Raw genomic sequence first — 26,546 nt, forward strand, 5'->3', positions numbered from 1 at the left:
GAGGCTCTAGAAAAAGTACATCATCAGGTTAGTGGGAATAGGTAGAACAATCACAAATATTCCCTCCCTCCTTGCTTCTGCCCAGCACTCAATGAAGCACAGTGCCTGGAAATACACTCTTAAGGGTTCCAGTAAAAGTCCTTAGCTCCTCTATGAAATTCTACTGGTAGCTTCCAGGGGGCATTTGTGCTCCTTTCTTTTCCTATGGGGAGTTTGGACAGCCCTCTGGGTCAGTGTAATGTTGATGGGGCTGTGGTTTGGTGAAGAAAAGAAAAATTGTCTTTATTAGTGGTGATTGTGCAATTAGAGCTGACTTTCAATTTAGGGCATGATCTAAGATTGGACATGGCTTATGGCAAAATCTTGCTCAGATTCAAACCCTTCTCCCCCACCTTCTCTAGGTCTTTTCCTAACTTCATAGGGTCCCAGCAAAGGGAACTTAAACAGCATTTCTTAGGACTTGATATAAGGAAAGGGCTGATTAATTTACCTGTTTTCAGGTATGGTGATGTATGAAGATACACTTCCTTCTGGAACACTGCGGGGTAACAAAGATAAATGTTAGTCATTTTTGGAAAAGGGAACAGCAAGCTGCTGTACTTTTATCTTCAACCTCCTACTTCTCATTCCATATATCCTGTCTTATAGTGTAAAGGAGCAGTTTGGATAATTGATGGTTCCTGTAGCCATTTCCAAGGACAAAAGAGAGCCTGACTTTTATTTTTAGTTGCTGACATTTTGTAGTCATGATTACATAATAGCAAAATCCTAGTCAACTCAGCTTTCTCTAAAATTATGGCAAGCCTCCAAGCTACCAGAGTAAGGACTGGAGCACAGGGAAGGGAACAAACTAAGGGCATTTTCCTATCTCCATTTCCATACCTATATCATTCAAATGCACATTTCCAGTCTGGACCTCTCCTGGGACCGCCAATTCAGCTATCTTAACTGCCTACTTACCATCTCTATTTGGATATCTAATTGGCATTTCATGCTTACCATGTTCCAAACTAAATTGCTGATCTTCCCCATCCAATGTCTTTCCCATCTCAGTAAATGACAACTTCAGTTGCTTAAGCCAAAAACCTTGATATGATCCTTGGTTCCTCTCTTCTCTCACAACCCACAATCCAATCCAAACCACAAGCAATACTTCTTAACTCAGTCTTCAAAATATCCAAAATCTGAACACTCACATTGTTTCCAGTTTACATCAAGTTATCATCCTCTCTCCTTTGGATTTACGGCGTCTTTCCCAGTTTCTGCTACTGCTACTACTCCCCAAGTCAATTATTCACAATACAGCTTACTGGATGAGCCTTTAAACACCCAAGTCAGATCATGTAATTTCTCTGCTTAAAACCTTCCAATGACTTCTTAATCTACTCTCACAAGGTCCTACACGGTCTGCTCCTCCCCTGCCCCCCATTTCTCACCTCACTTACTACTTGCCTATTCTAGTCCAGCCAAATGATCTGTTTCCTAAAGACTTCACACAAACACTTCACCTTAGGGTTTCTGCCTTTGCTGTTCCTTTTGGAAAGCTCTTCCAGATATTTGCATGTACCTCTTTTAGGTCTTTCAGTTAAATGGTACCTCAGTGAAGTAATCCCTGACTACTCTGTAAAAAACTAACCCCCACCACAAGCATTCTCTTTTTCTTTCTCGAACTTTAGTTTCTCCTTGACATTTGTTTACTTTTTGCTTCCTTCCATTAAAATGTAAGCTCTATGAGCATAAAGCTTTTTTTTCCCTCTTGTTCACCAGTGTATGCTGGGCCCCAAATATGCCTGACACATAGTAAGTACTGGTTAAGTACATTAAGAATGAGTGGATAGTGTGAATACTTGTAAGATTATAAAAAAAAAAAAAAAAAAAGAACGAGTGGCGACATTCCCCCCAATTTCTCTTATGGGGAAGGGAAGACTAAGCTCAGGAACAGAGCAGCAGCTGCTTATCCCTGGGGACCGCAGATGCAATATCGCCCTCAGTGTTTCTCTGCAGGGCTGTCCTCCCTGGGGAACCCTCCTTGCCTTCCAGTGCGTGGGACCAGGCTTTCATCAGCAGTGGAGCCCCAGGCCAGAGGGCTGCAGAGCCAAACAGGGGGCTGGCCTGATGCAACGGTTACGCAGAGATTGGTTGGGAGACAGGATGGGGGAAACAGGCAGGGACCAATCCCAGAGGGAAGGACAATACACTAGGGAGACTCCAAATGGCTTCCCACATTTAGGAGATTTCAGGCTGCTCTCTTAAGCAGGAGGCCGGGAGATTCTGGGAAAAGGGAAAATCCATCTCTGCTCCATGTCCATTTACATCCCTCCTCCCAGGGGTTTGAGTCAGTCTCCTTAAGGTTCTCCTGCCCTTTGCCAGGGTGTGAAGTGGTTCTCCTGTGGAGGGTCCAGGAACCACCAGCACCGATGTAGCCACGCTGGCCCCAAGAGGCTGCGACTGAGACAGGACTTCGAGTGGGACAGGGGTACGGCCGTGGGTGGCTAAGCGGCGTCGGCAGCTGCCCAAATCACGGTCACCCAGTCTTCTCGGCGCGGGTGTGTGTGCGGTTGACCCGCCTCCCACCGGAGAAGTCTAACGTGGAGGCCTAGTGTCAGCAACCGGAGAGAAATGAGTCTCCGGGGGGCAGCCGGCGACCCTTCGCCCAACAGCACAGAGCAGAGCTCGTACTCCGGGTAGGAGGGGAGTGACGCTGTCGTTCGAAGGAGGAGGGATCAATGAACACCACTCCCGAATAGCGGATTCTCCCTCTCCCTCACCCACTGAGGGTCACTAACTTCACTGTGGGGGGGGGGGGGCACATACTAAGAAGCAAAGGCCCCAACTATGAAGGGACAATCGATGTTTGCGAGGGTGGGAGGACAAACGGTAGATGGCGAGCTAGTACTCACCTCTCTCCTCACGTTCCGGTTCTGATTTTGGCTCTGTCGCTGCCACCCGCTCATCTTCAACATATTCTATTCCGTGCCTTAGACTGAAGCCGCTAACCTCGACTGAGCGCTGAGCACGGATCTTTTAACGTGGCCCTGCTCTCGTCTCAGGGGCGGGATCCAGAAACGTACCAATTAGAAAGCGGCACGCCGGCACTGACCCCGCCTTATCCCCTAAATCCACCACTCAGGAGCCCCGCGGCACCGCCCCCATTACGCCCCCCCCCGCTCGGAGGTCAACGTAGCGTTGGACCCGGAAGTGGCTTCGGGTCACGAGGCTTCGCGGAGGAGGTGGGTGAGTCATGCGCGCGCGCGGAGGGGAGTGCTGGAGGGGGGAGGGGAGGAAAGGGGGGCGGGGATGATGCAATGTTTGGCAACCTGAGTCTGCGCGCGCACGCGCAGGGGGAGAAAGAGAGTGGTGGGAGGTGCGGGGGGGAAGGGAAGGGGAGAGAGGGCGGGGCGCCAGCTCCCGGCACTCAACCGCCCCAACGGCTGTGAACCGCGGCTGCCCCTAGGCGGTCTGTATGACGCCCTGCGCGTGCGAGGCCTCAGCACCTTGTCTCTTTAGGAGCAGTTGTTCCGTCGACCTAGGATTGCCCCGTTTTACTTCCTTCAAAAGGGACTCCCATTTTCCTTGGCCCGCTCCCAGCTAAGGGCATGTACTCCTTTTGAACCTCCCTCTTTTCAAAGTCTCCTTGCGTCCACCAGAATTGTCAACACCTCGACTCTTCGTAATCTATTTTAGTCTCCTAACTCCCCGAAAAGGGGCCTAGGTACTTGAATCCCCTTGGTAGTCATTTAAGCTTCTCTCGGGAGAGCACCAGTTATCTTTGTAAAGTTCCTGATGAGCCCTCGGCACACCAGAATTCATTCTTTGCTCACTGGACTTGATTCTGTTTCCTCACTTATCTTCCCCCGCACTGCCCTCTTGTGCCCTTCACCAAAGGCCAAAACCCGCAGTTTTCACAGTCCTATGACACCGCTGATGTGAGGAGCAGGGCACAAGCTTTCTGCATCCAAGGTGTTGTGGGGAGTGACCTCCGGTAAAGCTCCGTTTCTCAGGACGTGTACACTTGAATGCTAGACTGTTCCAGACTGCGTTGTCAGTAGTCCAGAAGTCACCTAATCTTTCTGTGCCTCATTGTTCTCGTTTGTAAATTAAAGATGGGTTATGAAAGTAAACTGAGACAACTTAAGAATTTCGAAGCGGCATGAGCAAAAGTAAACACCATAGCAAAATGCAAGGTATTTTTCTTGTGCCATTAGATAGAAATACGTGATGGCCTGTTACATATCTTGTCATTCCCTCACGGGGCAGATAGAGTTTGTCTAAGAAACTGTCACAAGGCCGGTTGGGACTGGATGGCAGGCCTACGTGGTGATGTGACAGTCACAGGTCCTTGGCCGGCCTGCTCCGTTGCTCTAGACCTCCATTTCCCCGTCTGTATGTGGGGGTGGGGTGGGTTGGACCAGATGGTCTCTCCTGGCCCAAAGACAGACCAGGTTGTCAGTGACAGGCAGAGGTCATGTGACTTGACAGGCCGAGGTCATGTTGTGACATGTTGACATGGGGAGGCGGGTCAAGTCCCAGCACACTACCCGGGAAGCCTTTGGGGCGGGGCAGGGCAAGTCGCGACTTTCATCTTTTTGGGCAGGCTCCTCCCAGACCTGGCATTCCTGGTTTCCCCTGCAGATTGTGGCTTTGTAAGGGACCCTCCCCGAGGAGGGTGGGGATTGGCCACCAGTGGCCTGGGAAGAGGCACAGATCCTTCCGCGGAGGATGGGGGGGGCCGCGTGGGGTGTTTGTTCTCTTGAGGATTAATGGGGGGGTGGGGGGGAGGGGCAGGCGCGCTCCCGCATGCGCACTGCGGCCCCTCCTGTTGGCTCGTTGCTGTCCGCTGGGCGGGGGCCCGGCCCCGCCCCTCTACCGTCCGGGCGGCGGCGGCGGTGCAGCGGCGGTAGCGGCGGCGGCGGCGGCGGCGGCGGCGGCGGTCGCGGCGGCGGTAGCGGCAGCAGCAGCCTGCGCGGTGCCTTCTGGGAACGGAATCCCCAGGGCTGCCCCTGGCCCCCATGGCGCATGCGCGGGAGGCCGCTCGGTGATCCGCGGCGGCGGCGGCGGCGCTTCCTGCTAGGACTGGCCGGGGCTGTACCGGAGGCTCGGGCTCCACCGACCCTCCTCCCACCCCCTCCCACTCACCCTCTGGGCCGCGACTGCGCAGGGCGGGGCCGGCCGAACCATGGGCCGCGGTGAGTGCAGGGCCCGGCCCCCCCAACACTGCCCCTCCCCCTCCCCTCTCCTCTAGTTCCTACCCTCTGCCCCCTCCGCGTCCTCTCGATCCCTTTCCCTGGCCCCATCCCCGTTCCCCCGCCCTCACCTGCCCCCGCCGTTTCTCCTTCTCACTGCCTGACTTCTGCCATCTTCACCTCCCTCCTCAGTGCTTCGCCCACCCTCCGCCCGCCCTCTCCCCAAGTTCCTTCCTACTTCGTGCGCCTTCCCCTCCTCCTCAAGCTGAGGGAAGCAGGCCGGGGTGACAGGGCGCCTTGTTATGAGAGGGAAAGTTTGGAAGCCGCCAATGTGGTTTGGGAGCGACGGTGAGGTCGAGGGAGATTCTTGCATGTTTGAGGGGCGTCCGCATATATCAGCAGAGAATCCCTTTTGGAGCTAATTTGAAGTCAGTAGGAGAGGAGGTTCTGAATCCCTTCCCTTGAGGCTTGGGGGAAATTCAGGATCCTGGAGAAGACAGGGCTGATTCATCACTACATCTCTTAATAAGACCCAGAATGAACTAGATCAGTGATGGTCTAATGGAGCAGGTATGGGGGGAGTTCTGCTGGTACCACCCCAGGGGATAGTTGGGCAACTACCTGATGACCTGTGGGGCATCTGTAGTTTTTATATGATCTTCCCTGGGCAGGGAACAGCGGGAGCCAGACACTCTCAGGAACTGCAGAGTGGCCTGGCACTATGGGAATTTACTCTACTCCTGGGTAAGATCTCCTATCCCTAATGGGACAAAGGGCCTTGTTCTTCCTATATCTAGGGCTAAGGCTATGATTCCTTGGTTCCTGGGAGTTGGGGCTCTGATCCTGTGGTCCCTAGGGACTAGGCTTGGAAAGGATTGTTGTGGTCTCAGCCAGCAGATCCCTGAGAGCTTTCCAGGCACTCATCTCACATTATTAAGGATTTTTCCCTAACAGAGTCGCAGGCTGTGATGCTCTCCTGAATTGGGCAGATTCCTGACAGTTCCTTCTCTGCTTGCATTGCAGGTGTGGGCTAAGCCAGCGGCCCCCAGCTTTAGACTGGACCCCACAATGTTTGCAGAGATGTTCAGGTAGCCATGGTGGTATGGCAGAGGGTTCCCCTCATTCTTTCTCCCAGCTTTCTAAGGGTTTCCCTATGCCACTTGGTGGCATTCCTCAGTTCTCTTGGGTCTCCCCACCTTTGCCTTTTTGGAGTATTCCCCCAGGTACTCAGCCCAGCTCAGTCCTCTTAGTGCCCACATCATGTCTGTGTTATCAGGCACGTGGGAGCTGATTACACACAATGAATGGGGGCAATGAGAGCAGTGGAGCAGACAGAGCTGGGGGCCCTGTGGCCACATCTGTCCCCATTGGCTGGCAGCGCTGTGTTCGAGAGGGTGCTGTGCTCTATATCAGGTATGGATCTTCAAAGCGCTCTAAGTTCTTTCACCCCAGCTGCCCTTCAGTTGCCTGGTTTTTGTCTTTCCCACCCCTCCTCTTACAGCCCAGATCTGTGGTACGCTATTACTCTTCTCCTCCATTTTCCTTCTTCAGTTTTTCTGTTCTCTCTCTGACCCTTTGAATCCATTTTCCCTCTTTCTGCCTACCCCCCATCCCTTATCCTGTTTTTGCTCAGAAGGTCTTTGACTTAGGAACTGTCCCTTAGGAGTATCTCCTGATTTAGTGTCAACTAATCCATACCCTCTGACTCTGTCCTCTCCCAGCCCAAGTGGCACAGAGCTGTCTTCCTTGGAGCAAACCCGGAGCTACCTCCTCAGCGATGGGACCTGCAAGTGCGGTCTGGAGTGTCCACTCAATGTCCCTAAGGTCAGATTGGTGAGGGGTACCAGAGAGTCCAAGGATAAGCCAAGAAGCTTAATGCAAATTACTGACCAACAGTAGCCCTTCTCACAAATTCCACCCCCTCAGGGTCCCTGTCCATGCCTTCTGTCATGCAGGTTTTCAACTTTGACCCTTTGGCCCCGGTGACCCCGGGTGGGGCTGGGGTGGGGCCAGCATCAGAGGAGGACATGACCAAGCTGTGCAACCACCGACGGAAAGCCGTTGCCATGGCAACTCTGTACCGAAGCATGGAGACCACCTGCTCACACTCTTCTCCGGGTAAGTCTTCTCTAGTTTATAGGATGACTGAGGAAAACCTAAGTGCTTGGAAGAAGGATGGTGGGAGGAGCTCTGTATAGAGAGGGAAGAAGGAGAAGGGTGTAGTGGGTTGCTGTTTGGTGAGAGAAGGGGATAGGAGGTTGGGAACTTAAGGGAAGTGGGACTTGGGAAGACAAGGGAACGTTCTTGTAAGGGGGGCCTCAGGCTGACCTTTCATTTCTCATTTATTGCAGGAGAGGGAGCGAGCCCTCAAATGTTCCACACTGTGTCCCCAGGGCCCCCCTCTGCCCGCCCTCCCTGTCGAGTCCCTCCTGCCGCTCCACTTAATGGGGGCCCTGGCTCCCTTCCCCCAGAACCACCCTCAGTTCCCCAGGTCTTTCCCCCTCTAGCAGGCCCCGGGGGACTCTTTTCACCACCAAGGCTTCCTGACCCAGTTCCTTCTGCGGGTAGCAGCAGCCCTTGTTTCCTCCCGCGGGGCAATGCCCCTTCTCCAGCCCCACCTCCTCCACCTGCTATCAGCCTCAATGCCCCTTCATATAACTGGGGTGCTACCCTCCGATCCAGCCTGGTGCCCCCTAACCTGGGCTCTCCTCCTCCAGCCCCCCATGCTTCTTCCTCACCACCTTCAGATTCTCCCTTCCACTGTAGTGATGCCTTAACACCCCCTTCTCTGCCCCCAAGCAATAATCTCCCTGGTCCCCCTGGTCCTGCCACTCAGCCACCAGTGTCTTCAGCCACTATGCACCTGCCCCTGGTCCTGGGACCCCTGGGAGGGGCCCCTACAGTGGAAGGCCCAGGGGCACCCCCATTCCTTGCTAGCAGCCTGCTTTGTGCAGCGGCCAAGGCACAGCATTCCCCCTTACCCTCTCCCAGCACTTTACAGGGCCGACGGCCCCGTGCCCAGGCGCCCTCAGTTTCCCATTCATCATCCCGTCCCTCTCAGCGTCGTCCCCGCCGACCCCCAACTGTACTGCGATTATTAGAGGGGGGAGGCCCTCAAATCCCTAGACGGAACCGTCCTCGGGCCCCTGCTCCTGCCCCCCAACCTTTTCCTCTTCCTGAGCCATCTCAGCCTATTCTCCCCTCTGTGCTGTCCCTGCTGGGACTTCCCACCCCTGGCCCTTCCCACTCTGATGGAAGCTTTAACCTTTTGGGGTCAGATGCACACCTTCCTCCTCCCCCAACCCTCTCCTCAGGGAGTCCTCCCCAGCCCAGGCACCCTATCCAGCCTTCTTTGCCTGGAAACCCCAGTGGCAGCCTCAGCAGTGTGCCAGGTATGTGTCATAGAGCCCCTCTCACCCTGGGTAGAAAGAGACAGCCAAGGCATTCAGGGGAAAGTTTAGAGAGTTCTTAGGTGGTTGTTGGGGTTGGGGGCATGGAGGTTGGGTTCTTTGGATATAGGGAGAAAGGGCCTCTTTTAAGCTGAATGTCTTTCTTCCTTTGCAGGTGCCCCTGCTCCACAAGCTGCCTCCAAAGCCCCCATAGTCCCCAGCCCTGTTCTTCAAAGCCCATCTGAAGGGCTTGGGATGGGGGCGGGCCCAGCCTGCTCTCTGCCTTCCCTGGCTGGTGGGGAGGCTTTCCCTTTCCCCAGCCCTGAGCAGGGCCTGGCGCTGAGTGGAGCTGGCTTCCCTGGGATGCTGGGGGCCTTGCCTCTCCCTCTGAGTCTGGGGCAGCCCCCATCTTCTCCATTGCTCAGCCACAGTTTATTTGGTGTGTTGGCTGGGGGAGGGGGCCAACCTCCCCCTGAACCCCTGCTACCCCCACCAGGGGGACCTGGCCCTCCTGTAGCCCCAGGCGAGCCCGAAGGGCCTTCGCTTTTGGTGGCTTCCTTGCTTCCACCACCCCCCTCAGATCTTCTTCCACCCCCTTCAGCACCCCCTAGCAACCTCCTTGCCTCTTTCCTACCCCTGTTGGCCCTGGGTCCCACAGCTGGGGATGGTGAGGGATCTGCAGAAGGAGCCGGGGGCCCAAGTGGGGAGCCATTTTCAGGTTTGGGAGACCTGCCCCCTCTACTTTTCCCCCCACTTTCAGCCCCCCCTACCCTCATAGCTTTAAATTCTGCGCTGCTGGCTGCCAGCCTGGATCCCCCCTCGGGGACACCCCCCCAGGTGAGGATAGGGGATGGTTGGGTGGGACAGATCAAGAGGTGGAATCAGAGATGGGAACTGGGAATTGAAGGCCTTCAGTTTCATACCTGAGCTCTTCCTCAGGGCCTTTGGAGAAGGCTTAATTCTTGACTGGGTGTAGGATAGCTGTAAGAACCATATTTGTATTTAATAAGCTGGGCCTATCTTGTTTTCACTGAGATTGTGTATGTGAAAGTACTATAAATCTGACTGCTTTACCTAAGGAAGTATTATAACCATTCTTTCTCCTTAGCCCTGTGTCCTGAGTGCCCCCCAACCTGGACCACCTACCTCCAGTGTCACCACGGCAACTACTGACCCGGGGGCCTCCTCTCTGGGCAAGGCCCCCTCCAACTCAGGGAGACCCCCTCAACTTCTTAGCCCTCTGCTGAGTGCCAGCCTGCTGGGTGAGTCTGAGGGTTGACTCTTGGTGTGAAGAAGAAAGGATGTAAAAATTGGGAGTAGTGGCTGGGTGAATTGGGGGAAAAAGTCTGTGGCCCTTGGGTAAAGAGAATAATAGTGTCAGTTCAACCTAATTCGCTTCCCAAGGGAGAGCCCTGACCTTATAATTCCTCAACAGGTGACCTGACTTCACTGACCAGCAGCCCTGGAACCCTCCCCAGTCTGTTGCAGCCTCCTGGTCCTCTTCTCTCTGGCCAGTTAGGGCTACAGCTCCTCCCTGGGGGGGGAGCTCCTCCACCCCTCTCAGAGGCTTCCAGTCCCCTAGCCTGCCTGCTACAGAGTCTCCAGGTGAAGGGTGTATGTGTGTGTATGTTAGGGAGAGAATTTTTTTCCAAACTGGAAACTTAAGGCTTTCCAAGGTACATTGCATGTGTACGATATTTGAGACTGGGATTTTTTTTTTTTTTTTGCTTGCAGCTTCCTCCAGAGCAGCCAGAAGCCCCCTGTCTGCCCCCTGAGAGCCCCACCTCAGCTGTCGAACCGGAGCCTGTCCGGCCTCCCCTCAGTGCCTTAGCCCCACCCCATGGTTCTCCTGATCCCCCAGTCCCTGAACTGCTCACTGGGAGGGGGTCAGGGAAACGGGGCCGGCGGGGAGGAGGGGGACTTAGGGGCATTAATGGTGAGGCTAGGTCAGGCCGGGGCCGAAAGCCTGGCAGCAGGAGGGAGCCTGGCAGGCTGGCCCTCAAGTGGGGATCACGTGGTGGCTTCAATGGACAAATGGAACGGTCCCCAAGAAGGTCCCACCACTGGCAGCATAATGGGGAGCTGGCTGAAGGGGGTGTTGAGCCCAAGGATCCACCCCTTCCAGGACCCCACTCCGAGGAGCTTAAGGTGAGTGCAGTGATGGAGGTTGGGCTGAAGGGTTGAGGAAAGGCTAGGGCCGTGGTACCTTTTTCTAACTTTTCCCACACATGCAGTCTGTCTTTTCTCAGGTGCCCCCTGGGATAGTCAGAAAGTCTCGTCGTGGTCGGAGGAGAAAATACAAGTGAGTGTTGGGCCCACCACAATCTTGGCCTTTCCCTGTTTCTTGTGTTTATAGAAATGTCCAAAGAGTGACTTTTAAAAAGGGCAGATATGTACTGGAACATGAATAAGGATATTGTGCTTTTACTATCCAAATGTAGAAAGGTTGCCAAACTCTGAAATTCACCTGGTGCTTGGGAATTGAATTGGTCCTGATCATCTGTGCCCCTTATTGCAGCCCTACCAGAAACAGCAATAGCTCCCGCCAGGACATTACATTGGAACCCAGCCCCACAACCCGAGTAAGTGTATGTAAGTGTGTGTGTTTGGGGGAGCGGGTGGGAATGGTGAGTGTAAGAGATGTATAAAGGAAGAAAGAAGGGTTAGAGAGAATGGGGAGAAAAATAAAATAATTCCTGATGCCCAGTGGTTTGATCACTTTTTTCAACCTCCCATCTTGTATAGGCGGCTGTCCCTCTGCCTCCCCGGGCCCGCCCTGGCCGTCCTGCCAAAAACAAGAGGAGGAAACTGGCCCCATAACAGCCATACCTGGAGCTGGATCTGACCCTGACTGGGGAGAGCTGAGTGCTGAGCCTTGGGAGCCCCTGCTAGCCACCTGCACCTGTGGACAGTGGGTGGGGGCACTACTCCCCACTCAGAGCACAAATGCAACTCCTTCCCCTACAGTCCCATCCTGAGCCATTGCAGGGGGTAGGGAAGCTCGCCCTCTCACCCCCAAAGCCATGTCACTGAAAAGGCCTGGGGGGTGTGTGTGTGGTATATGGCCCTCTCCCCACCAGGCGCTAAGGGGAACACCCCTTTCCCCAGGTCTTTTATTTATTTTGCACAAATGAGTCTTTTATATTTAATTCGACTTCATTGCCTCCCTTCTTAAAGCCAGCAGGCTCAGTTTACAAACCTGTGAGCTACTGTTGGCTGCTGCCCTCCTTCCCAGTGAAAGGTACAAAGCAATAAGCATCATGCATCCTCCCCTCATCCTTCCAACACCCCTCTGTCTCTGGCTCAGGTTGCTCAAAGCACAGATCCCCTCATACCCTGTCCCCAGGTTTGAAACACATAGCCTCATTTCAAGGTGTAGCCAGGTTCCCTCTCATTTTCCTCTGGGATATAAAGGGGGTAAGGGGGCAAAGAGAGCCCTCTGGGCCTCTCCTCCCATACACACTACACTGCCCCTTCTCCCCCCCCCCCATCAAAACGCTCAGAGACGTTGTGATGATGCGACTGAGGATTATGCAACGTGGTCCAACCGGAGCGGCCAGCATGACCAGCTGTCCAGGGGCTGCCTCCTGCCTTTTCTTTTGTAAAGACAAGACCCTTGGGAGTTTTAATTCTGTTTTGTACTTGCCCTGTGGGGCCTCCACTGCTTTTCTATGGGAGACACTTAATTTAACAGATGAGAATATTTTGAAACTCTGGCTCTGGCTCTGTACTCATTTTTCTTCTTAGTTCTTTGATGAGAAAAGGTTACAATTTAAATCCTTCTCTTGAGGTGGAGAGTGGCTTAGATCCCCTATTTTGCTATGAATGTCTGTCTATCTTGCAGGGCTGTCTCCTCCCCAAGAAACACAGCAGAGGCCACACAGAGTACAACAGCATTTAATGGTCAGAAACAGTTGTACAATATTACAGTCAGCCATAGAAGCTGTGTCAGAGGACAGGATTCAACCCTTCCCCCACACCAGGCAAAGCAGTATTGGACATGAGCTGGCATGTCACTGGACCCATGCCCTCGTCCCTTGGGCTTGAGGGGACACCACCATCTACTATCCCCCAGCTACCATTTCTGTATTTAGCAGGGGAGGGGTATAAACCCCACATGCAAGAAGAACCCCTTGCCCCCAGTGTCAAATGGAATGGGGATACAGAGTTATAGTTAAGGGGAAACCACAGAGGGGACAGCCCTATGTAAGCTGTTAAAAGTTCAACAGAGTAGAGATTACCCCTGTTTCCCATCTCCAAACAGTGCTCACTTTCCCAGCTTCTTCATCCGCTCATCAATGCTGGCAAAGTTGCCCTCAACTGTGGCCAGGTTTTCACGCATGGTTGTCTGCACCTAGAAAGTGATGGAGAGGTTTGCCTTTTTGTTAGGTCCTGGTGATCAGGGCATCTGGATGAGGACCTGAAGAAATTCTCGTAGAAGATAAGAAAATTAAATAAATGTTAATTACAGCTATGGGTCCCAGAGGAAAATGTAATAGCAGCAGTTTTCAAACTGCCCTTTGAGTACCAAGGAACTGGCTCAGGGTCTGTTAAGCAGTCAGGACTCCAAGAATTCCCATCCTGACTTCGTCCAGAAAAGTTCTAACAGTTTTATATTAAAGAGGATCAAGTAAGATTTTGTTGAAATGCAGGTTTCACCAGTTCAAAAATTTCAGAAGACTGCTCTAAAAGGAACTATATTAAGTACTTTGCATATATTTTCATTTATTCTGATTATTCTGTGAGCTGGTCTCTTAACTAAAAGTTCCTCCAGCACTGAGAACAGTATCTCCCAACAGAAACTGAGAGCCCACTACATGCTCAGGATAGCTAAAGGAAAGAATGAGGAAAGTGAGGCTCACTGCCCAGGGTAAGAAAGGAAGTGGCAGAAAAAGGCTGAAGCCTGGCTCCTGACTTCAAAGCCCATATTCCTGCAAATGTACTGTGCACAAGAGCATGTGGATGAAGATCCCATGGAGAGTAAAGTAAAGCTGAGTCTACAGAGGGAAAGGGTAGGTTTTGTAGGACAAATTCCTGTTTATTGAACCCATAACAATTTGTCCATATTATTTCACCTAATAATCCACTATAACTCTGAGATAGGTGTATTTTACAGATAGGAAAATGGAGGTTCATAGGTTAAAAGAATTGTCAAAAAGTCCCACAGACAATGATGGGGGTATACTCAAACCAAGCTGCTTCCAAGACACCATGCTATAAACTGGACTAAGGCAGAACCCTAGAGAGGAAGCTGGAGAACCCAGTCTGAATATGCTGGAAAATGGAGGTGGTAGATCAGTAAAGGGGTACATACCTGGGTTAAGAGAGTGGTATTGTCCTTGAGGGAACTGGCAATCATCTGCTGGGTGGTATCCAAGTGTGTCAGGAGCTGACCAAACTGCATGGCTACAAAAGAGGGTAAAAAAGAAATGGTTGAGACTAAATTCCAAGAGGGATGGGAATAAAAGCTGCCCACTTTTCAATTCCTCTTACATAGCACCCCTGACTGCTGGCCTCTCACCTTGCTCATGCAGCTGCTTGATAGTGACAAGTCTTTGTACCAGCTCAGGAAGGGTGGAGGCAATGGGGCTCCAGCGTTGTATGGTTTCATACAGCTGGTGCACCTAAAGTGACATGACAGGCACAGAGGGAATGGTGGGAGAGATCAACTAGACAGAGGGAAATACTGTCCTTTCGCAACTGATAACTGCTGAAGACAGGGACCTGAGGACCTGATGTTACTACCAAAAGGATTTGGATAATATGAGGAACAGGAAGGGATGAGGATGGGCAAAAGGTGTCTTCCTGACCTTGTTTTGTGTATCTGCATCTTCTACAGAGGCTTTATGCTTGGCAATCTCATTCACCTTTCCCAGGACACTCTGAAAGCACAGATTTTAAGGTTGGTAGTGAGGGCTTCCGATGGCTTCTAAAGTCCCAAACTACCCATAATTCAGTTTGCCCTCCACTTAATACCTGTAGCCGAGCTTCCACCTGGTCCAAAATTGCAAGGTCCAAGGCGCTCACCTTTGCCTGCAACAGCTCTACAGTCTCCTGGGGGTGGGGTTGGGGTTGGGACAAGCTTCATAAAGGGAGAATGATCAGACTAGGAAGAGACTTCCCCATATCCCACTAGACTTAATTAACATAAAGCTACAGATGCCAAAACAATTCTCAAAACAAACCCAATCCCAAAATCCCCCTCCATATTCAAACACTCCAGTTCCCTCTACACTTACCATAAGACAGGCTCCCTGGAGACCTGCAGAAAGAGGATTCTGGAGGGAAAAGGAGGGAAGAAAACAGTGGTTCTTATTATCTCCATGTGATCACCACTTTCTCCTATCCTTTCTGGTTCTCAGCTGAAAACCCCTAGCTGACCCTACAACTGAAACCTTTTCTTAACTCTTTCCAGGCTTATGTGGAATGCTATGGACCTTAGGGCTTAGGATCCAGGATCTGAGGCTCAGACTAAGCATAAGAGAACACCTGACCTGGGCATCCTGATCACAGCGCACAGTCGCCTCCAGCTCTGTCAGGCGCTTCTCAAGTTCTGCAACCTAAGGGAAGGAAGGAGGTGAGATGTACCATCTGCCTCTCTGCTGCTACAATGGGAGGAACAAATCCTGCTCTTCTCTGCTTGCTGTTCTCCCCTCTCCCCTCCACCAATGTGGTTCCTTTCCTTGAAACACATCCTTAGCCACAAGGTGAAAATCTTAACTGAAAGGAGGGAAAAATGGAGAATGAGACATTGTGGAAACAGAAGCATTCCCAGCACCCTCTTCCCAGGTCTAATTCCCCTGTGCCCTGACCTACACCAGATACATGCTTACTTTGGCAGCTTGAGAGAACTTGTCCTGCTCAGGTCGTGAATGTAGTTCATAAGTGACAAGACTGCTATCTGGGGAAGCCCCGCAGGTGGTCTTTCCTCCTGAACCAGCCGCTTTGCTGTTCTTTGTTGCTTCCAGCTGCAGCAATAGGCGCCTAGGGCAGGAGGAGACAAAGTAGATGTGAGCTGGCCAAATCACTCTCTCACTTTTGCCTCATAGTCGGTATTTAGGAAGAGCTGGGAACCTCTCCCCTTAGTATCCTTGTCAGTACCTGGCTGAGTCCCTCAAGAACCCCAAAAGCAGTGATTTCCCAACAAAGTAGGGGACCCACTTAGCCAGAGCTCCATCAGGGTCAGTGAGGTTGATCGCAGCATCTGGTCCTAACAGTTTTTCCAGGTGGGAAGCAACCAGCTGCTGCTTCAGGGCTGCAAGCTGTTTAGCTAGCACCACAGGGGTCAGCTTCTCCTCAGCAGTCGACTCCTTCACTGTCATCTGGTATGAAAAGAAGTGGAGACAGTGAGAAATGGCAAGAATGAATCAATAAAAAACAAAAACTGGGCGGGCCAAGGTGGCTCAGCAGGCAGAGTTCTCGCCTGCCAAGCTGGAGACCCAGGTTCCTTTCCCGGTGCCTGCCCATGCAAAAAAAAAAAAAAAAAACTAAGGATAACTGTAGCTGAAAGTCACTGGGATGGTCCTTAGTATAGCAGATTGCCCATTAATTGTAGTTTCGTGTGTACTCCTAAACACTGATAACCTCAGCTCCTTTATCCTGAAACTTTAGGGAATCTTTTTCCTCATGGTGGGAGTGTTAGGGAGGATCGATGACTATAAGTCATAGCAGAGAATGGAAAAAAAAAGTTTGTAGTTACCTTGATTTTCTCAACTTCAGTTGTTAGCTCTTGGACCTCATGCAATAGTCGCTGGTACTTTTGCTGGGGTGTCTCCTTCACTCCAAGACCCTCTCCAAGCTAAAGAGCAAACACAGAGGGTGATGTTGCACCTCCCATTAAGGGAACCTCAAGAATTAGTCCAAACCTCGGGACTAAGACATAGGGATCATGTCCAACCAAGAATCCACAATACCCCAGGATAAAAGAATGGGAAGTAGCCAGAAGCCTAGACAATCTTCACAAGAAACAGAAGTGGGGGCAGTATCCTTAACTGCATCCTGCTGGGTTCCCCAGGACCCCTAACCAGAGAAAAACTCTGGATCCCTGCAACATCCTGTTCTCAACACACACATATACACACAACAAACCATCTCATAGTCTCCAGATTCATATCCTGTCCTCTTGGTTTTTCCAATACGATCTGAGAAATCTGCCAGAGAAAAGAAAATGGAACTGAGGGTCTGACTTTTCAGGTGACTGAGAGGGTTTCCATAAGAGATCTCCATGAGGAGCTCTTCCCCAAAACAAGAGCCACTAAGACCTGAAGACAGGAAGCCACTTCTCATGTTTGCCCTCCCGGCTTGCCCCCACCCAACTTTCAGCCCAGGCTCACCAAGTCCCTTTGTCCCCACTCTCTTGTCCTTGAACTTGTCGTAGGCAGCATTGGGATTGACGATGATGTGCTCCACACTTGTGCTTGTCAGCTCCTCCTGCAGGAATAGGTGGCTCAGATCAGTGGCAGAATCATTCCCACCCTAGAGTTTCCCCATAACCCACCAAATCCCCAAACATTAGACTAGGCCCTATTTTTCCAAAGGGAAAGAAGGGCAGCTCCATTCTAAGCCACTGACACAGGCTCAATCTAGGAAACTGAAGCTCCCTGATAACTCTAGAGTCTCAGTTCTATAAATATTACTACCCTGATTCAACCAGGAACAGAGATAGCACAAACCCTCCACCTACTCTGTACATACGTTTCTCCATCCCCCCCACCCCATCTAACTGGGCCCTCCCAAAATTATCTGGCATACATCATGCACTCCAGGCCAGAAACCAACCTGACCTCTTCTAATCTGCCCCTCCCAAAAGCAAATCTCCTTGCAACTAAATCCATTTTTAAGCTAATCTCCCATTCCTGCAGGAGGGAAAGAGGAGGGAAGGCAGACAATCAGGCCATTAACCCTGAAGGTAAATATTAGGACTTTAAACCTGATGAAGGGAAGAAAGACATCAGCTCTCAGATACAGAAGGAAGGATGGCAGAAGACCTGACCAGCAGTCTAGTTTCCAGGCTGCTGTGATGCCAGGGAATTGAGGAGGTAGGGAGAAGGGGCAGGGTTTACTGGCTTATTTTTTAAGGGACATCTTAGAAGCAATAAGCATAAGCAATATCTGCTTGCCAAAAGAACTCTGGGCATTGGCTATATGCAAGCACTGAAATGGAGCATCTTTTCAGAGAGAAGTGCAGCACCTGCTTCTTCTCTTTGACTCCTCTATTGTGCCTCAAACACTGAAGTTCCTCCCAAACAGGGGACACAGTAGAGGAAAGTGAAAAAACAGTCTGCCCTAGAAATTGAAACAGTTTCCCTTCTTACTAGATATTTACTTCCTGTCCACAGAGTCTAGTAATTACACCAAGGATCGACACTCCAGACTGCATGTCCCTCCTTCACTTGTCAGAAGCCCAAAAGCTCTCACATTAATATTAAAAGGAGGAGGAAGAAGACACAGAAGTGCTTTTATTTTGTGGGAGTTGACATCTCCTTCTACAGGAGAAGGCAAAACGGGTCTTCTGTCCTTCAACTAGGATAATGGTTCTCAAGCCTGGTAGCACACAGAATCATTTAGAAAATGTTAAAAAAAAAAAAAAAAAAAAAAAAGCCATGAAGTGGGGAGGGATGCTGGGCCTACCTCCCTAATTTATTCTGGTGTAGAGCTAGGGCATTAGGCCAGTTTAAAAGCTGCCCAGGTGAATCTGATATGTAGCCAGGACTGAGAACCTCTGAGTGAGTGAGTGAGTGAGTGAGTGTGTGTGTGTGTATGTGTGTGTGTGCACGCGCGCAGTTATGTATGGGAGGTGAGGGGGAAACAGAGGGACATGCTCTGCTATTAGCAAAGGAAGTCAGTATGAGTGACAGCTTTAAAAATAAGGGAGAAAAATAAAAATAAGGGAGGAGAGAGGGTAAGGATAAAACAGCAACTTGGATCTTCTTCTTCAGGGAAGTGCTGGGCTGACAGCAAGAGCTAAAGAACAAGGGAAAGCAAGAGGGCCCAATGTCTTGCTTGCAAGTGTGTGGGGGAAGAGGCAATTCAGTCCCAAGTCATTATTTCTTTAACCTCTGAAATGTCATGGGCAGCACAGCCACCAGCCATACAACTGTGGTCTTTAGCATGAGAAGGACTGTTACTCAGGATAGATAGCCACTTTCTTTAAGTTCACACTTAAGAATATGCTAATCCTACCTATGAGAGTTCCAATCAAGGTCAAAGATGTAGAAATCTATTAAAAAACAAAAGCCTCTTAAATAAGAGGAACAGGAGGCATAATCAACAAACCAAGGAAAGAAACTAAACGTTACTACCATTCGTTAAGCCCTTATTATAGGACAGGCACTGTGCAGATGAGAACATATTTTCTCATCTACTTTCCTAAGCAAGGTAAAACTGGGCAAACACAGAATGGCTGGACAATCACAGGGATGAGCAGCACTTTCACCCTATTCCCTGCTGCAGGAGCGCGTCCTGTGTCAGAAGGGCTGCTGTCCTCTTGGAGCCTCTCTGAGGGTGTGGCCCCAGAAGACACAGGTGGACAGCAAATGCTAGTCCTCCAGTGGCACCTATTCCATCAGTGTCTAGGAGCTCTAGGGCATGGGTTGGGGGCAGTGTCATTACAGCGATTTGTGAAATGGGAAAAGACTCTCAGCTGGGAGGGTGGGGGGTGGGATTAAATAGAAGGATAAAAGCTTTAATAGAGACAAAAGGATAGAAAAACAACTGCCCATCATAGCACACCCCATTACAAAAGCAGATGAAAGGTCAGGCTTCTTACCAGCTCCTTGCGGTTTCCCCAGAGGTGAGAAAATCAAGAGTTAAAAGGAAAGGGAGCAAGGGGGATAAGGGTGAGGGAGGGAAAAAAAAGACAAAATTGTTATTAGCAAATTTTCACATGCACTACATGGTAGTCTTCAAACACACTTGCACCACAGGGCCCCAGGGGAGCCTAGCACAATTTGGGGACCAAGAAATTTCAATGGGGTCACCACATACCCCAAGAGAAAGGACAGCATGGGACCCTTTCCTCTCTGGTGGTGAGGATGTCAGGAAGCTTTGCCATCAGTGGTAGCAACTGAGGATCATCTGAGGACTAGCAGATGTTACAAGCTAGTGCCATGTAGTAGGAAAGTGCAGGAAGAGAAGGCTGAGATGGAGAGGAAGCTGCAGAGATGGCCAAATATGAAGCAGAGACTATGGAGATTCTGAGGGCCTATAGCTGATTGAGAGTCCAAAATTCACAAGGGGGAAGCTCCCCTTACTAGTTCATGGCCCAAGTCTTCCTGTTTCCTAGTTTCTCTAGTTTTGAGAGAATTAGATATTTGGATGACATAGTCACAATGAGAGTAGACATAGTCACAATGAGAGTAGAAAGATGCACATGCTCATATGGGTAGTTTGAACTGACTTTAGGTTAAGCAGAACAAAATATGTCAGCAACAGATGGTGAGTTTAAAGAAACACAAAGTATCTAATTCCAGCCCCATTCTTATTTCCTGCTGCCAGAGGGGAGGTCTGGCAAATCCTGCTCTCTCATGCAGCCTGGGCTACTGGTATCCACCTTGACCATGGCTGGTGACTTACCCTGTGGCTCTGGGGGGTCCAAGGCAATTCTTACATGAATGTGCTAGCACAGAGTCCAGAGAACACCAAGATTCCTTGCTACCAACCCATGTGTAGAACATGTTACTTCAATCTTCCGTTCTCAAAATTCACAGGGACTGGAGGGTGGACAAGGGGGGAGCATGAGAGTATTTCAAAAAGGCCTTATTTTAGTTCAGGCCATATAGATAAGGATCCCACTTCCAGGCAACCTGCTAAAGAACTGCCAAGAAGAAAAATCCAGCTGTGTGCTCTGACTCTGCAGGACCTCTGTTGATGGGCAGGTGTAAGTTGAGGATGGCTATATGCCTAAGAAAATTCATGGTGGGATAGAGACAATGCTAATTCCTGCCACAGAGAATTCAGCCAGACACCCCCCGAACCTTAACCTCTCCAATCCCTGTCCACTGCCAGAATCCAGCCCAGCCATGACTCCTCCTTTTTAGGGTAAAGGTGGCTCCAGGTTCTGTAGTAAAGGCTACGATGTCTTGGCTCAGAGTGGGAAGTTGGATAAAAGCACTCACAGGTGCACACATATGAACACATGAGGGGAGGCACACGCTCTGTACCTTTCTCTTACTTGCCTCACCAAGCTAGAACCAGCTTGGGAGAAACTCAAGGAGAGAGAGAGGACATGGATCATGCATTCAAGTTCAAATCATGAGAAACAAGCTGAACAGGGGAGGACAGAAAATCAAAGATAAGGAAAAGTGATGTATTAGTTTGTAAATAGTATATACCAATTCCAGGTCTGTCCTTTGGGTGGGGGTGAGGGATGATGAGATTTTATTAATAATTCCCACAACAAGGAGTATAGAGTCACCATGGAAACTTAGAACGCCACAGCCAACTTGACTGGAAAATCCCAGGTGCCCTAATCATGGGTACCAGCTTACCTGGTACATAATTCCCAGTCCTTCTCATTAATGGACTCCCAGACTCCCCAGGGCTGTTTGGCTAAATGGCTGTGCCTCAGAAGACAAGAACTGAGATGCTAAATCAAACAGGAGAGGAGGCCATCACTGCTCTCTGAGCCTGTTCAAGCTCTAGGCCATAGGGGAACTTCAGAACCATGATGACAAGGAAAATGGATAGTACTGTAGAATAAAACTGTCCAGGATGGCTTCATAATACTGACCATCCATCCATTTCTCAAGGAAGGGTACAGAAGCAGAGAGACTTGTGAAGCACAAATAACCTAATTATTTTTTTCTTAAAAGTATATACAACACCCTTTCCTCCCCTTCTAATTTACCTTTCTCAAAGCATAGAGGGTACTAAAATGAGGCTTTTTTCCCAGCAATAATCCACCATAGCTAAGAAGTGATTCCCATGGCCATGCCTATTGTTCTCCACCCTTGTCTAGAATGGCTAAAAGCCATTCCTTTTCTCTTAATTCCGTTTGAGTCTGAGCAGGAGAAAGGCAATCCCCTTCTAACTACAGCTCCTAAATACCTCATGTCCAAAGCATTCATAGCCTCCATGTTTTATCCCATCCTCCAGTGGATAGTTTTATTCTGCAGACCTCACAAAAGGAAGAAACAATGATTCATGGATGAGAGTTATACTTCTATACCTTGATTAATGATCTTTAAACATAAGGCCAGCAGGCCCCACAGTGACCCAGCTAGGGACTCATTGGTATTTAAAACAATTAGCTATAGCAATAGCACAGTGGCAGAGCATTGCATGCTAGGTGGCAGATGAAAAAAAAAACATGCAGAGAAGAAGCATTGAATGGTCTTACTTGTGCAAACTAGTATCCAGGCAAGGTGGTGAGGAGGGAGGATGGGGGAAGCATTAGGAAAAACTCAGGTAAGTTCAAGTGCGCCAACAGTCAATGAACACAATCAAGCATACTCTATGACATCCCAAACTGTAAGCAAGAGAACCTACTGTTTCTCATCTCAGACTGATGAAGTGTCCAGCAGTATCTAATCTTTGGAGAGCTAAAGCCTCTGCCAGGGCCCCACCAAGCTATGGCTAGGTCATTTTTTATCCCTCTTTCAAATGGCACTGGGGGTAGTTATGCCAAAAAGGGAGAAACTAAATCCTGTTTTTAAGGAGATCTTCTTAATTTACTGTTCTTGCTCCAGTGGTTTAAAAGCCATGAGCAGAATGCCTTACAGACTAAGGCAGGCTGTTGGCCCAGAGGGGTGGGGAACCCATTTGGGAATTACCTTTCCTATCCAACCAGAAATATTAAGAAAAGTTTTTAACCAAACCCATCGTCACAGTCAAACTAGGAGTGTCTGACATGTGGAGAGGAGATACTCCCAGATTGAGAAGAAAAAAGCTATCCTGCTTAGTTTTCTGGCTCATTCCTATTTTGGAATATTCTATCTCCTGCTAAAATTGTTTTAAGTGGATAGTAGGAAAATCAGGATCATCTGCAGCAAAATTAAAATCCTCTTCCACTTTCCTCCCCCTTTCCCTCCACCCCACGTGGGAACTGCAAAACTTTTGTGTATGAGTTAAAGCAGCAAGATCTTTAAGGGACGTTATTTCCTTCAGCAGTCCAATTTCAACTGCAGTGGAGAAATCAGGAGATACCAGGACAGTGAGGGTCAATACTACTTGACTATTCCTTTAAATAAAAACCTGGAAACCCTCCAAAAGGTCCCACAAGAAGCTGGTTATACTGGTTGTCTCCAGGGAAGGGAACTGAAAGGTGGCCGGCAGGGATGAGAAACAGATTTTTCACTCTATAGTCCTGAGTCTTTTGTTCTATGTGTAGGTATTATCTGCTTTTTTAAAATTAAAGTTGAAGATAATCTGGAGACTAAGGCAGAAAAATCTGTTGCCAGGGGTTAGGAGATGACTCAAAACCTTATGGTTCAGCCACAACAGTGGTGATATGTAACTGTCACTTCTGCAAGGTTTGGGGAGTAGATGTGAGGGACAGACTGCTACTGAGAATCCAAGCCTCACAGACAGAAGATTCCTGGACTATCAAAGCACAACCCACTGCTCCTCAAGTTGCACATTTACATTAGTATTAAGAGCAGCAGAAAGGCCATTACTCAGCTGACTTCTGGAAAGCTGCCCTCCTAAGGCCCACAGGGACATGCAAGGGCCAAATATTAGCTGACATCAGGAAACATCTCAGCCACACAGGCTCCTGAGGCAGTGGAAGGTCTCCCCACCCTATTCACTCCTCCCTAGTGATGGAGAGCCACTTAACTGAGCCTTAGGTGGTGGAGGCAACTTGGCTATTCACCATTAAGCTCCTAAACGCTGTTAAATGGCATCCTGGGCAATGTGCCTCAGGAAATGAACACTCATGGTATCCTTCCCCATCAACCCCCACCCCCACCCTGCCACCCCTCCTCCAGATGCTACTAAAATGGGCTGCTCAGGCTCAGCGGGGTGAAACAGCCAATCAGAGCTGCATTTTCAGCTTCTTCCATGCCTGAAATGGATGTCCTCGTCTTCTTATTATCTCCCAGTTCCTTCAAAAGGAAAATGACAAGGTATTTTTTCTGTTTGGAAAAGGGACAGCTATGATACTACTCATTTGTATCAGTTAGTGATAAAGTTCCATTTATTATCTCACCATAAAAGCTTGATATCTTTTTGGCAGAGCTGAACAGTCTCTACACTGTGGCAGTACAGTGAAGCCCTCAGCATCCACATCCCTACTCTGTGAGGCCAGAGGCTGCTGCCTACTAAGACACCTCTTGGAGTCACAGGTGAACACTCAGGTCCTTACACAATTCTGCACTGATCTCCAGATACTCAAGCTTGGGTGACATACTAACATGACAGCAGGTACAGAAGCCACAAGGAACACACCACTGAGGGGACAGTGAAGGTGTTCCCTAAAAGGAAGGAAGGCAGAAGCTATTTCCACATGGAGGAATCAAATAAGGAATAAGTGAGTATGCCAAGCCATACGTAAGCCAGCGGTCAGCATTTCCCTAAACAAACCAGCCCCACAGACAGAGCCACAGCACTCACAGTCAGATACGATGAGCCCGATCCTGCTGACTAGTAGTCACACCTTCACTCTGATACCACCAATGCAACCCCAGCCCAGCTCGCTTTAGAAATAACAGAGCCTAAAACACATCCTATAAGATGTGCTAACCTATCTCTGCTCCCCTGGGCACTTCATACAGAACTTCTCCTATGTTGATTTTTATTCACTCAATTTTATTTTCTCACGTTTCCTGCATATATCCTAACTCCTGCGTTAGTCTGGCGCTCCCTAAGGTCAGGGACATTTCTTCCTTTCTCCGCATTGCACAAAAATCAACACAGAATGAACACATTAAATAAACAATGCTAAGTCGTTGCCCTCCTGATTAAAGTATGTCTATAGCTAATTCCTTCCTCCTCAATCTAGATTTCTTCTTAGACCTGAAAGTGATACCACGGTCTCTCCTCTGCTGATATGAAAAGTTTATATTTGCCCTCAAATTTACTTTGCTCTGACCAGGTTCCTTACCTTTTAAATTTTCCACATCTTTTTCTTCCTCCTTGTCCACTGGATAGTGTATATTCATATAAAAAAGCTTTCATTTATACTTCAAAGCCTAGCTCTCAGTATGATATTAATGAACATGTATTGAGTGAAATATTTTATGAAAGGGAAGGCCTTGTCCCTTATCAGGCAGTTTACAAGTGCTCAGGCTTCGCGATTCATTACCACGGACTAGAACCCAGGGGCCTAATTAAGTCTTTAGCCCCAAACCTAACTGATTTGAGATACTCCAATTTTATTAAAAAGGCGTAAGGATAAGGGCTTTCCCAGCAAGTCTTCCTGGTTGTAATTCCTCAGATGTAACTCTCCTTCATGGCACTGCTCTTTGTTGGCTGAGAGGCCTCTGCAAGCCCTGCAACCTACATAACAGCTAGGCTGGGGTTGGCATACCCGCTTACTGCTGGCCAGAGAAAGGAGAAAGCCTGCCTGGGGAAGATAGGTCAGAGCCCAGAGGGGTCCTGAGGCAGCACACAGTCTTACCGCATCAAACTCTGCTTGATCATCCTCAGGTAGGTCGCTGGTTTCATAAACATCTGGCTCGTTCCTGGCCTGCAGGTAGAAGCAGTGATCACCCAACCACACTACCCAGCATCCAAACTAACAAAGAAAGCATAGTGTGATGCTGAGATTCTGTCCTTTCACCTCTGCCTGCCCAGAACAAGTCAGTTCCCCATGTTTTAGAGGAGTGGGGATGACAGTAAAGATATCTGGGCCTGACAGTAAATGGTGAGCGTTAGTGATGAGAAAAATACTATCCAGAATTTGGAGGGGGGCAAATCTTTGCACTCATTATGTCAGAAGAAGGTGAGGGCTATTCTCAAATTAGGCCCTGTACACCACTACCGTAGCACAACTCCCATCCCGAGGATACAGGGAGGGCAACAACACAAGCAGAGTGGTACATGCCGGCATGTGCATCGGGGGACAAGTTCCCGTAGTGCAGAGTTCCACATCTGGCACAAGAATGGTTCTATCACCCTACCCTTTTCCTTGGTCGGGTAAGGCCATTATCAAGTGACCTGTGCGTCTGGGGTTCTGGGAGGAGAGCTTATGGAGGGATCTGGGACAGCACGGGCGGTGTTAACACGGCTGATGGAAACACTAGGTAGGGCACAAGTGGAAAACACCCGGTGCATTCCGGGGCCGGGTAACCGGCAACTGCCGGAAAGTGGGCCTGCTGCGCCGGCCGACAGCCTGGCCCAGTCGGGTCGGAGTCGTTGGGAAGGTGCTGTGGCCCGTCGGGAAGGGAGCAGCAAGCGCCCTTGGAGCGGAGGAGGGGCTGCAGGGGGGAGGGGTCGCGGGTTGGTATCTGTTGGGGATCCTTGGTAAGTCGCGGGCGCGTTGGTGGGGAGCCGGGGCCGGCCCCTGTACTCACAATGCCGGGAAGGTCGGCGTATTTAGGGTCCGCCATGGAGGCGGCGAGGCGGGGTTGGGGGACCGGGGCCTCGGAGGAGCCGGGGCTGACGTTCGGGTAGGGAAGAGGTTGAGGCCGGTCCCAGGCTAAAGCGGAAGCAAAGGGAGCGGCGGAGCAGTCGGAAGTCTCGCGACAGTAGCAACACAGGGAGAAGGGTAAAGCAACAGTCGCGAGAACAGCCCACTACCACACCCCTGACGGGGCGGTGATTGGCGAGGACAAGACCAGAGAATGAGGTAATGGCGGGGGTGGGGGTGGGGTCGCCGCCTAGGATTGTGGGTTTTGTAGTCTCGGTAGGCCGGGGCTCGGGCAGGGTACGACAGTAATGCACCTTAGGGAATTATTTCACAGAACTTATTTCCTTTCATGTTTACATCAAGTCTGTGAAAGTTATCCGTTGTATATATTGGAACTCACAGAAAATAAGTGACTAGATAAAATCACACAGCAAGTCCTGCTGCAGTACGGCCAAAGATTTCAGA

At 50.0% G+C, this 26,546-nt stretch overlaps 3 protein-coding genes across 18 annotated transcripts; 1 reads left to right on the top strand and 2 right to left on the bottom strand.

Moving 5' to 3' along the window:
• Nucleotides 1–12: 12 nt before the first annotated feature.
• LOC143642595 (DDIT3 upstream open reading frame protein) lies at nt 13–5,350 on the bottom strand. 2 transcript variants are annotated; one of them, XM_077111198.1, is made up of 3 exons: nt 2,901–3,283; nt 491–538; nt 13–250 (listed from the first exon to the last, which is right to left on the bottom strand). In XM_077111198.1, exons 1-2 carry the CDS (start codon nt 2,961–2,963, stop codon nt 497–499), a joined length of 105 nt encoding a protein of 34 aa, XP_076967313.1. In that variant the 5' UTR covers nt 2,964–3,283; the 3' UTR covers nt 13–250; nt 491–496. The 2 variants fall into 2 exon arrangements, with proteins under 2 accessions (XP_076967313.1, XP_076967312.1); XM_077111197.1 differs by lacking the exon at nt 13–250 and adding an exon at nt 5,315–5,350 and having other exon boundaries at nt 497–538; nt 2,901–3,045.
• Nucleotides 3,182–12,288, top strand: MBD6 (methyl-CpG binding domain protein 6). Of its 14 annotated transcripts, none has more exons than XR_013155748.1 (15): nt 4,942–5,186; nt 6,207–6,271; nt 6,460–6,596; nt 6,905–7,007; nt 7,139–7,301; nt 7,535–8,575; nt 8,748–9,409; nt 9,681–9,834; nt 10,008–10,177; nt 10,307–10,720; nt 10,807–10,874; nt 11,091–11,154; nt 11,318–11,487; nt 11,750–11,813; nt 12,076–12,288. XR_013155748.1 is itself a non-coding variant. In XM_077111169.1 (13 exons), exons 3-13 carry the CDS (start codon nt 6,484–6,486, stop codon nt 11,390–11,392), a joined length of 3,027 nt encoding a protein of 1,008 aa, XP_076967284.1. In that variant the 5' UTR covers nt 3,182–3,234; nt 6,207–6,271; nt 6,460–6,483; the 3' UTR covers nt 11,393–12,288. The 14 variants fall into 14 exon arrangements, 7 of the variants coding, with proteins under 7 accessions (XP_076967284.1, XP_076967285.1, XP_076967286.1 ...); XR_013155750.1 differs by having other exon boundaries at nt 11,318–11,483; XR_013155745.1 differs by having other exon boundaries at nt 11,318–11,813.
• A 165-nt stretch (nt 12,289–12,453) lies between these two features.
• Nucleotides 12,454–26,204, bottom strand: DCTN2 (dynactin subunit 2). 2 transcript variants are annotated; one of them, XM_077111195.1, is made up of 15 exons: nt 26,026–26,204; nt 25,131–25,199; nt 23,577–23,616; nt 16,906–17,002; nt 16,661–16,722; nt 16,272–16,370; nt 15,734–15,894; nt 15,406–15,556; nt 15,067–15,132; nt 14,812–14,850; nt 14,549–14,626; nt 14,383–14,454; nt 14,094–14,196; nt 13,887–13,978; nt 12,454–12,926 (listed from the first exon to the last, which is right to left on the bottom strand). In XM_077111195.1, the coding sequence occupies exons 2-15, from the start codon at nt 25,181–25,183 to the stop codon at nt 12,840–12,842; spliced, it is 1,200 nt and encodes a 399-aa protein (XP_076967310.1). In that variant the 5' UTR covers nt 25,184–25,199; nt 26,026–26,204; the 3' UTR covers nt 12,454–12,839. The 2 variants fall into 2 exon arrangements, with proteins under 2 accessions (XP_076967310.1, XP_076967309.1); XM_077111194.1 differs by lacking the exon at nt 23,577–23,616 and having other exon boundaries at nt 26,026–26,203.
• Nucleotides 26,205–26,546: the final 342 nt, after the last annotated feature.

Source organism: Tamandua tetradactyla, chromosome 7 (assembly GCF_023851605.1).
Source record: "Tamandua tetradactyla isolate mTamTet1 chromosome 7, mTamTet1.pri, whole genome shotgun sequence".
Lineage (NCBI taxonomy): Eukaryota > Metazoa > Chordata > Mammalia > Pilosa > Myrmecophagidae > Tamandua > Tamandua tetradactyla.

Excerpts from the sequence above, each read along its gene's own strand:
- LOC143642595 (XM_077111198.1), bottom strand. The coding sequence starts at position 2,963 with ATGTTGAAGATGAGCGGGTGGCAGCGACAGAGCCAAAATCAGAACCGG. Across the intron at positions 539-2,900 it reads ACCGGAACGTGAGGAGAGAG|TGTTCCAGAAGGAAGTGTAT; the intron begins GTGAGTACTAGC and ends GTTACCCCGCAG.
- MBD6 (XM_077111169.1), top strand. The coding sequence starts at position 6,484 with ATGAATGGGGGCAATGAGAGCAGTGGAGCAGACAGAGCTGGGGGCCCT. Across the intron at positions 7,302-7,534 it reads CTGCTCACACTCTTCTCCGG|GAGAGGGAGCGAGCCCTCAA; the intron begins GTAAGTCTTCTC and ends CATTTATTGCAG. Across the intron at positions 9,835-10,007 it reads GCTGAGTGCCAGCCTGCTGG|GTGACCTGACTTCACTGACC; the intron begins GTGAGTCTGAGG and ends ATTCCTCAACAG.
- DCTN2 (XM_077111194.1), bottom strand. The coding sequence starts at position 26,061 with ATGGCGGACCCTAAATACGCCGACCTTCCCGGCATT. Across the intron at positions 14,455-14,548 it reads AGGTGGAAGCTCGGCTACAG|AGTGTCCTGGGAAAGGTGAA; the intron begins GTATTAAGTGGA and ends CTGTGCTTTCAG. Across the intron at positions 14,197-14,382 it reads ATGCAGATACACAAAACAAG|GTGCACCAGCTGTATGAAAC; the intron begins GTCAGGAAGACA and ends ATGTCACTTTAG.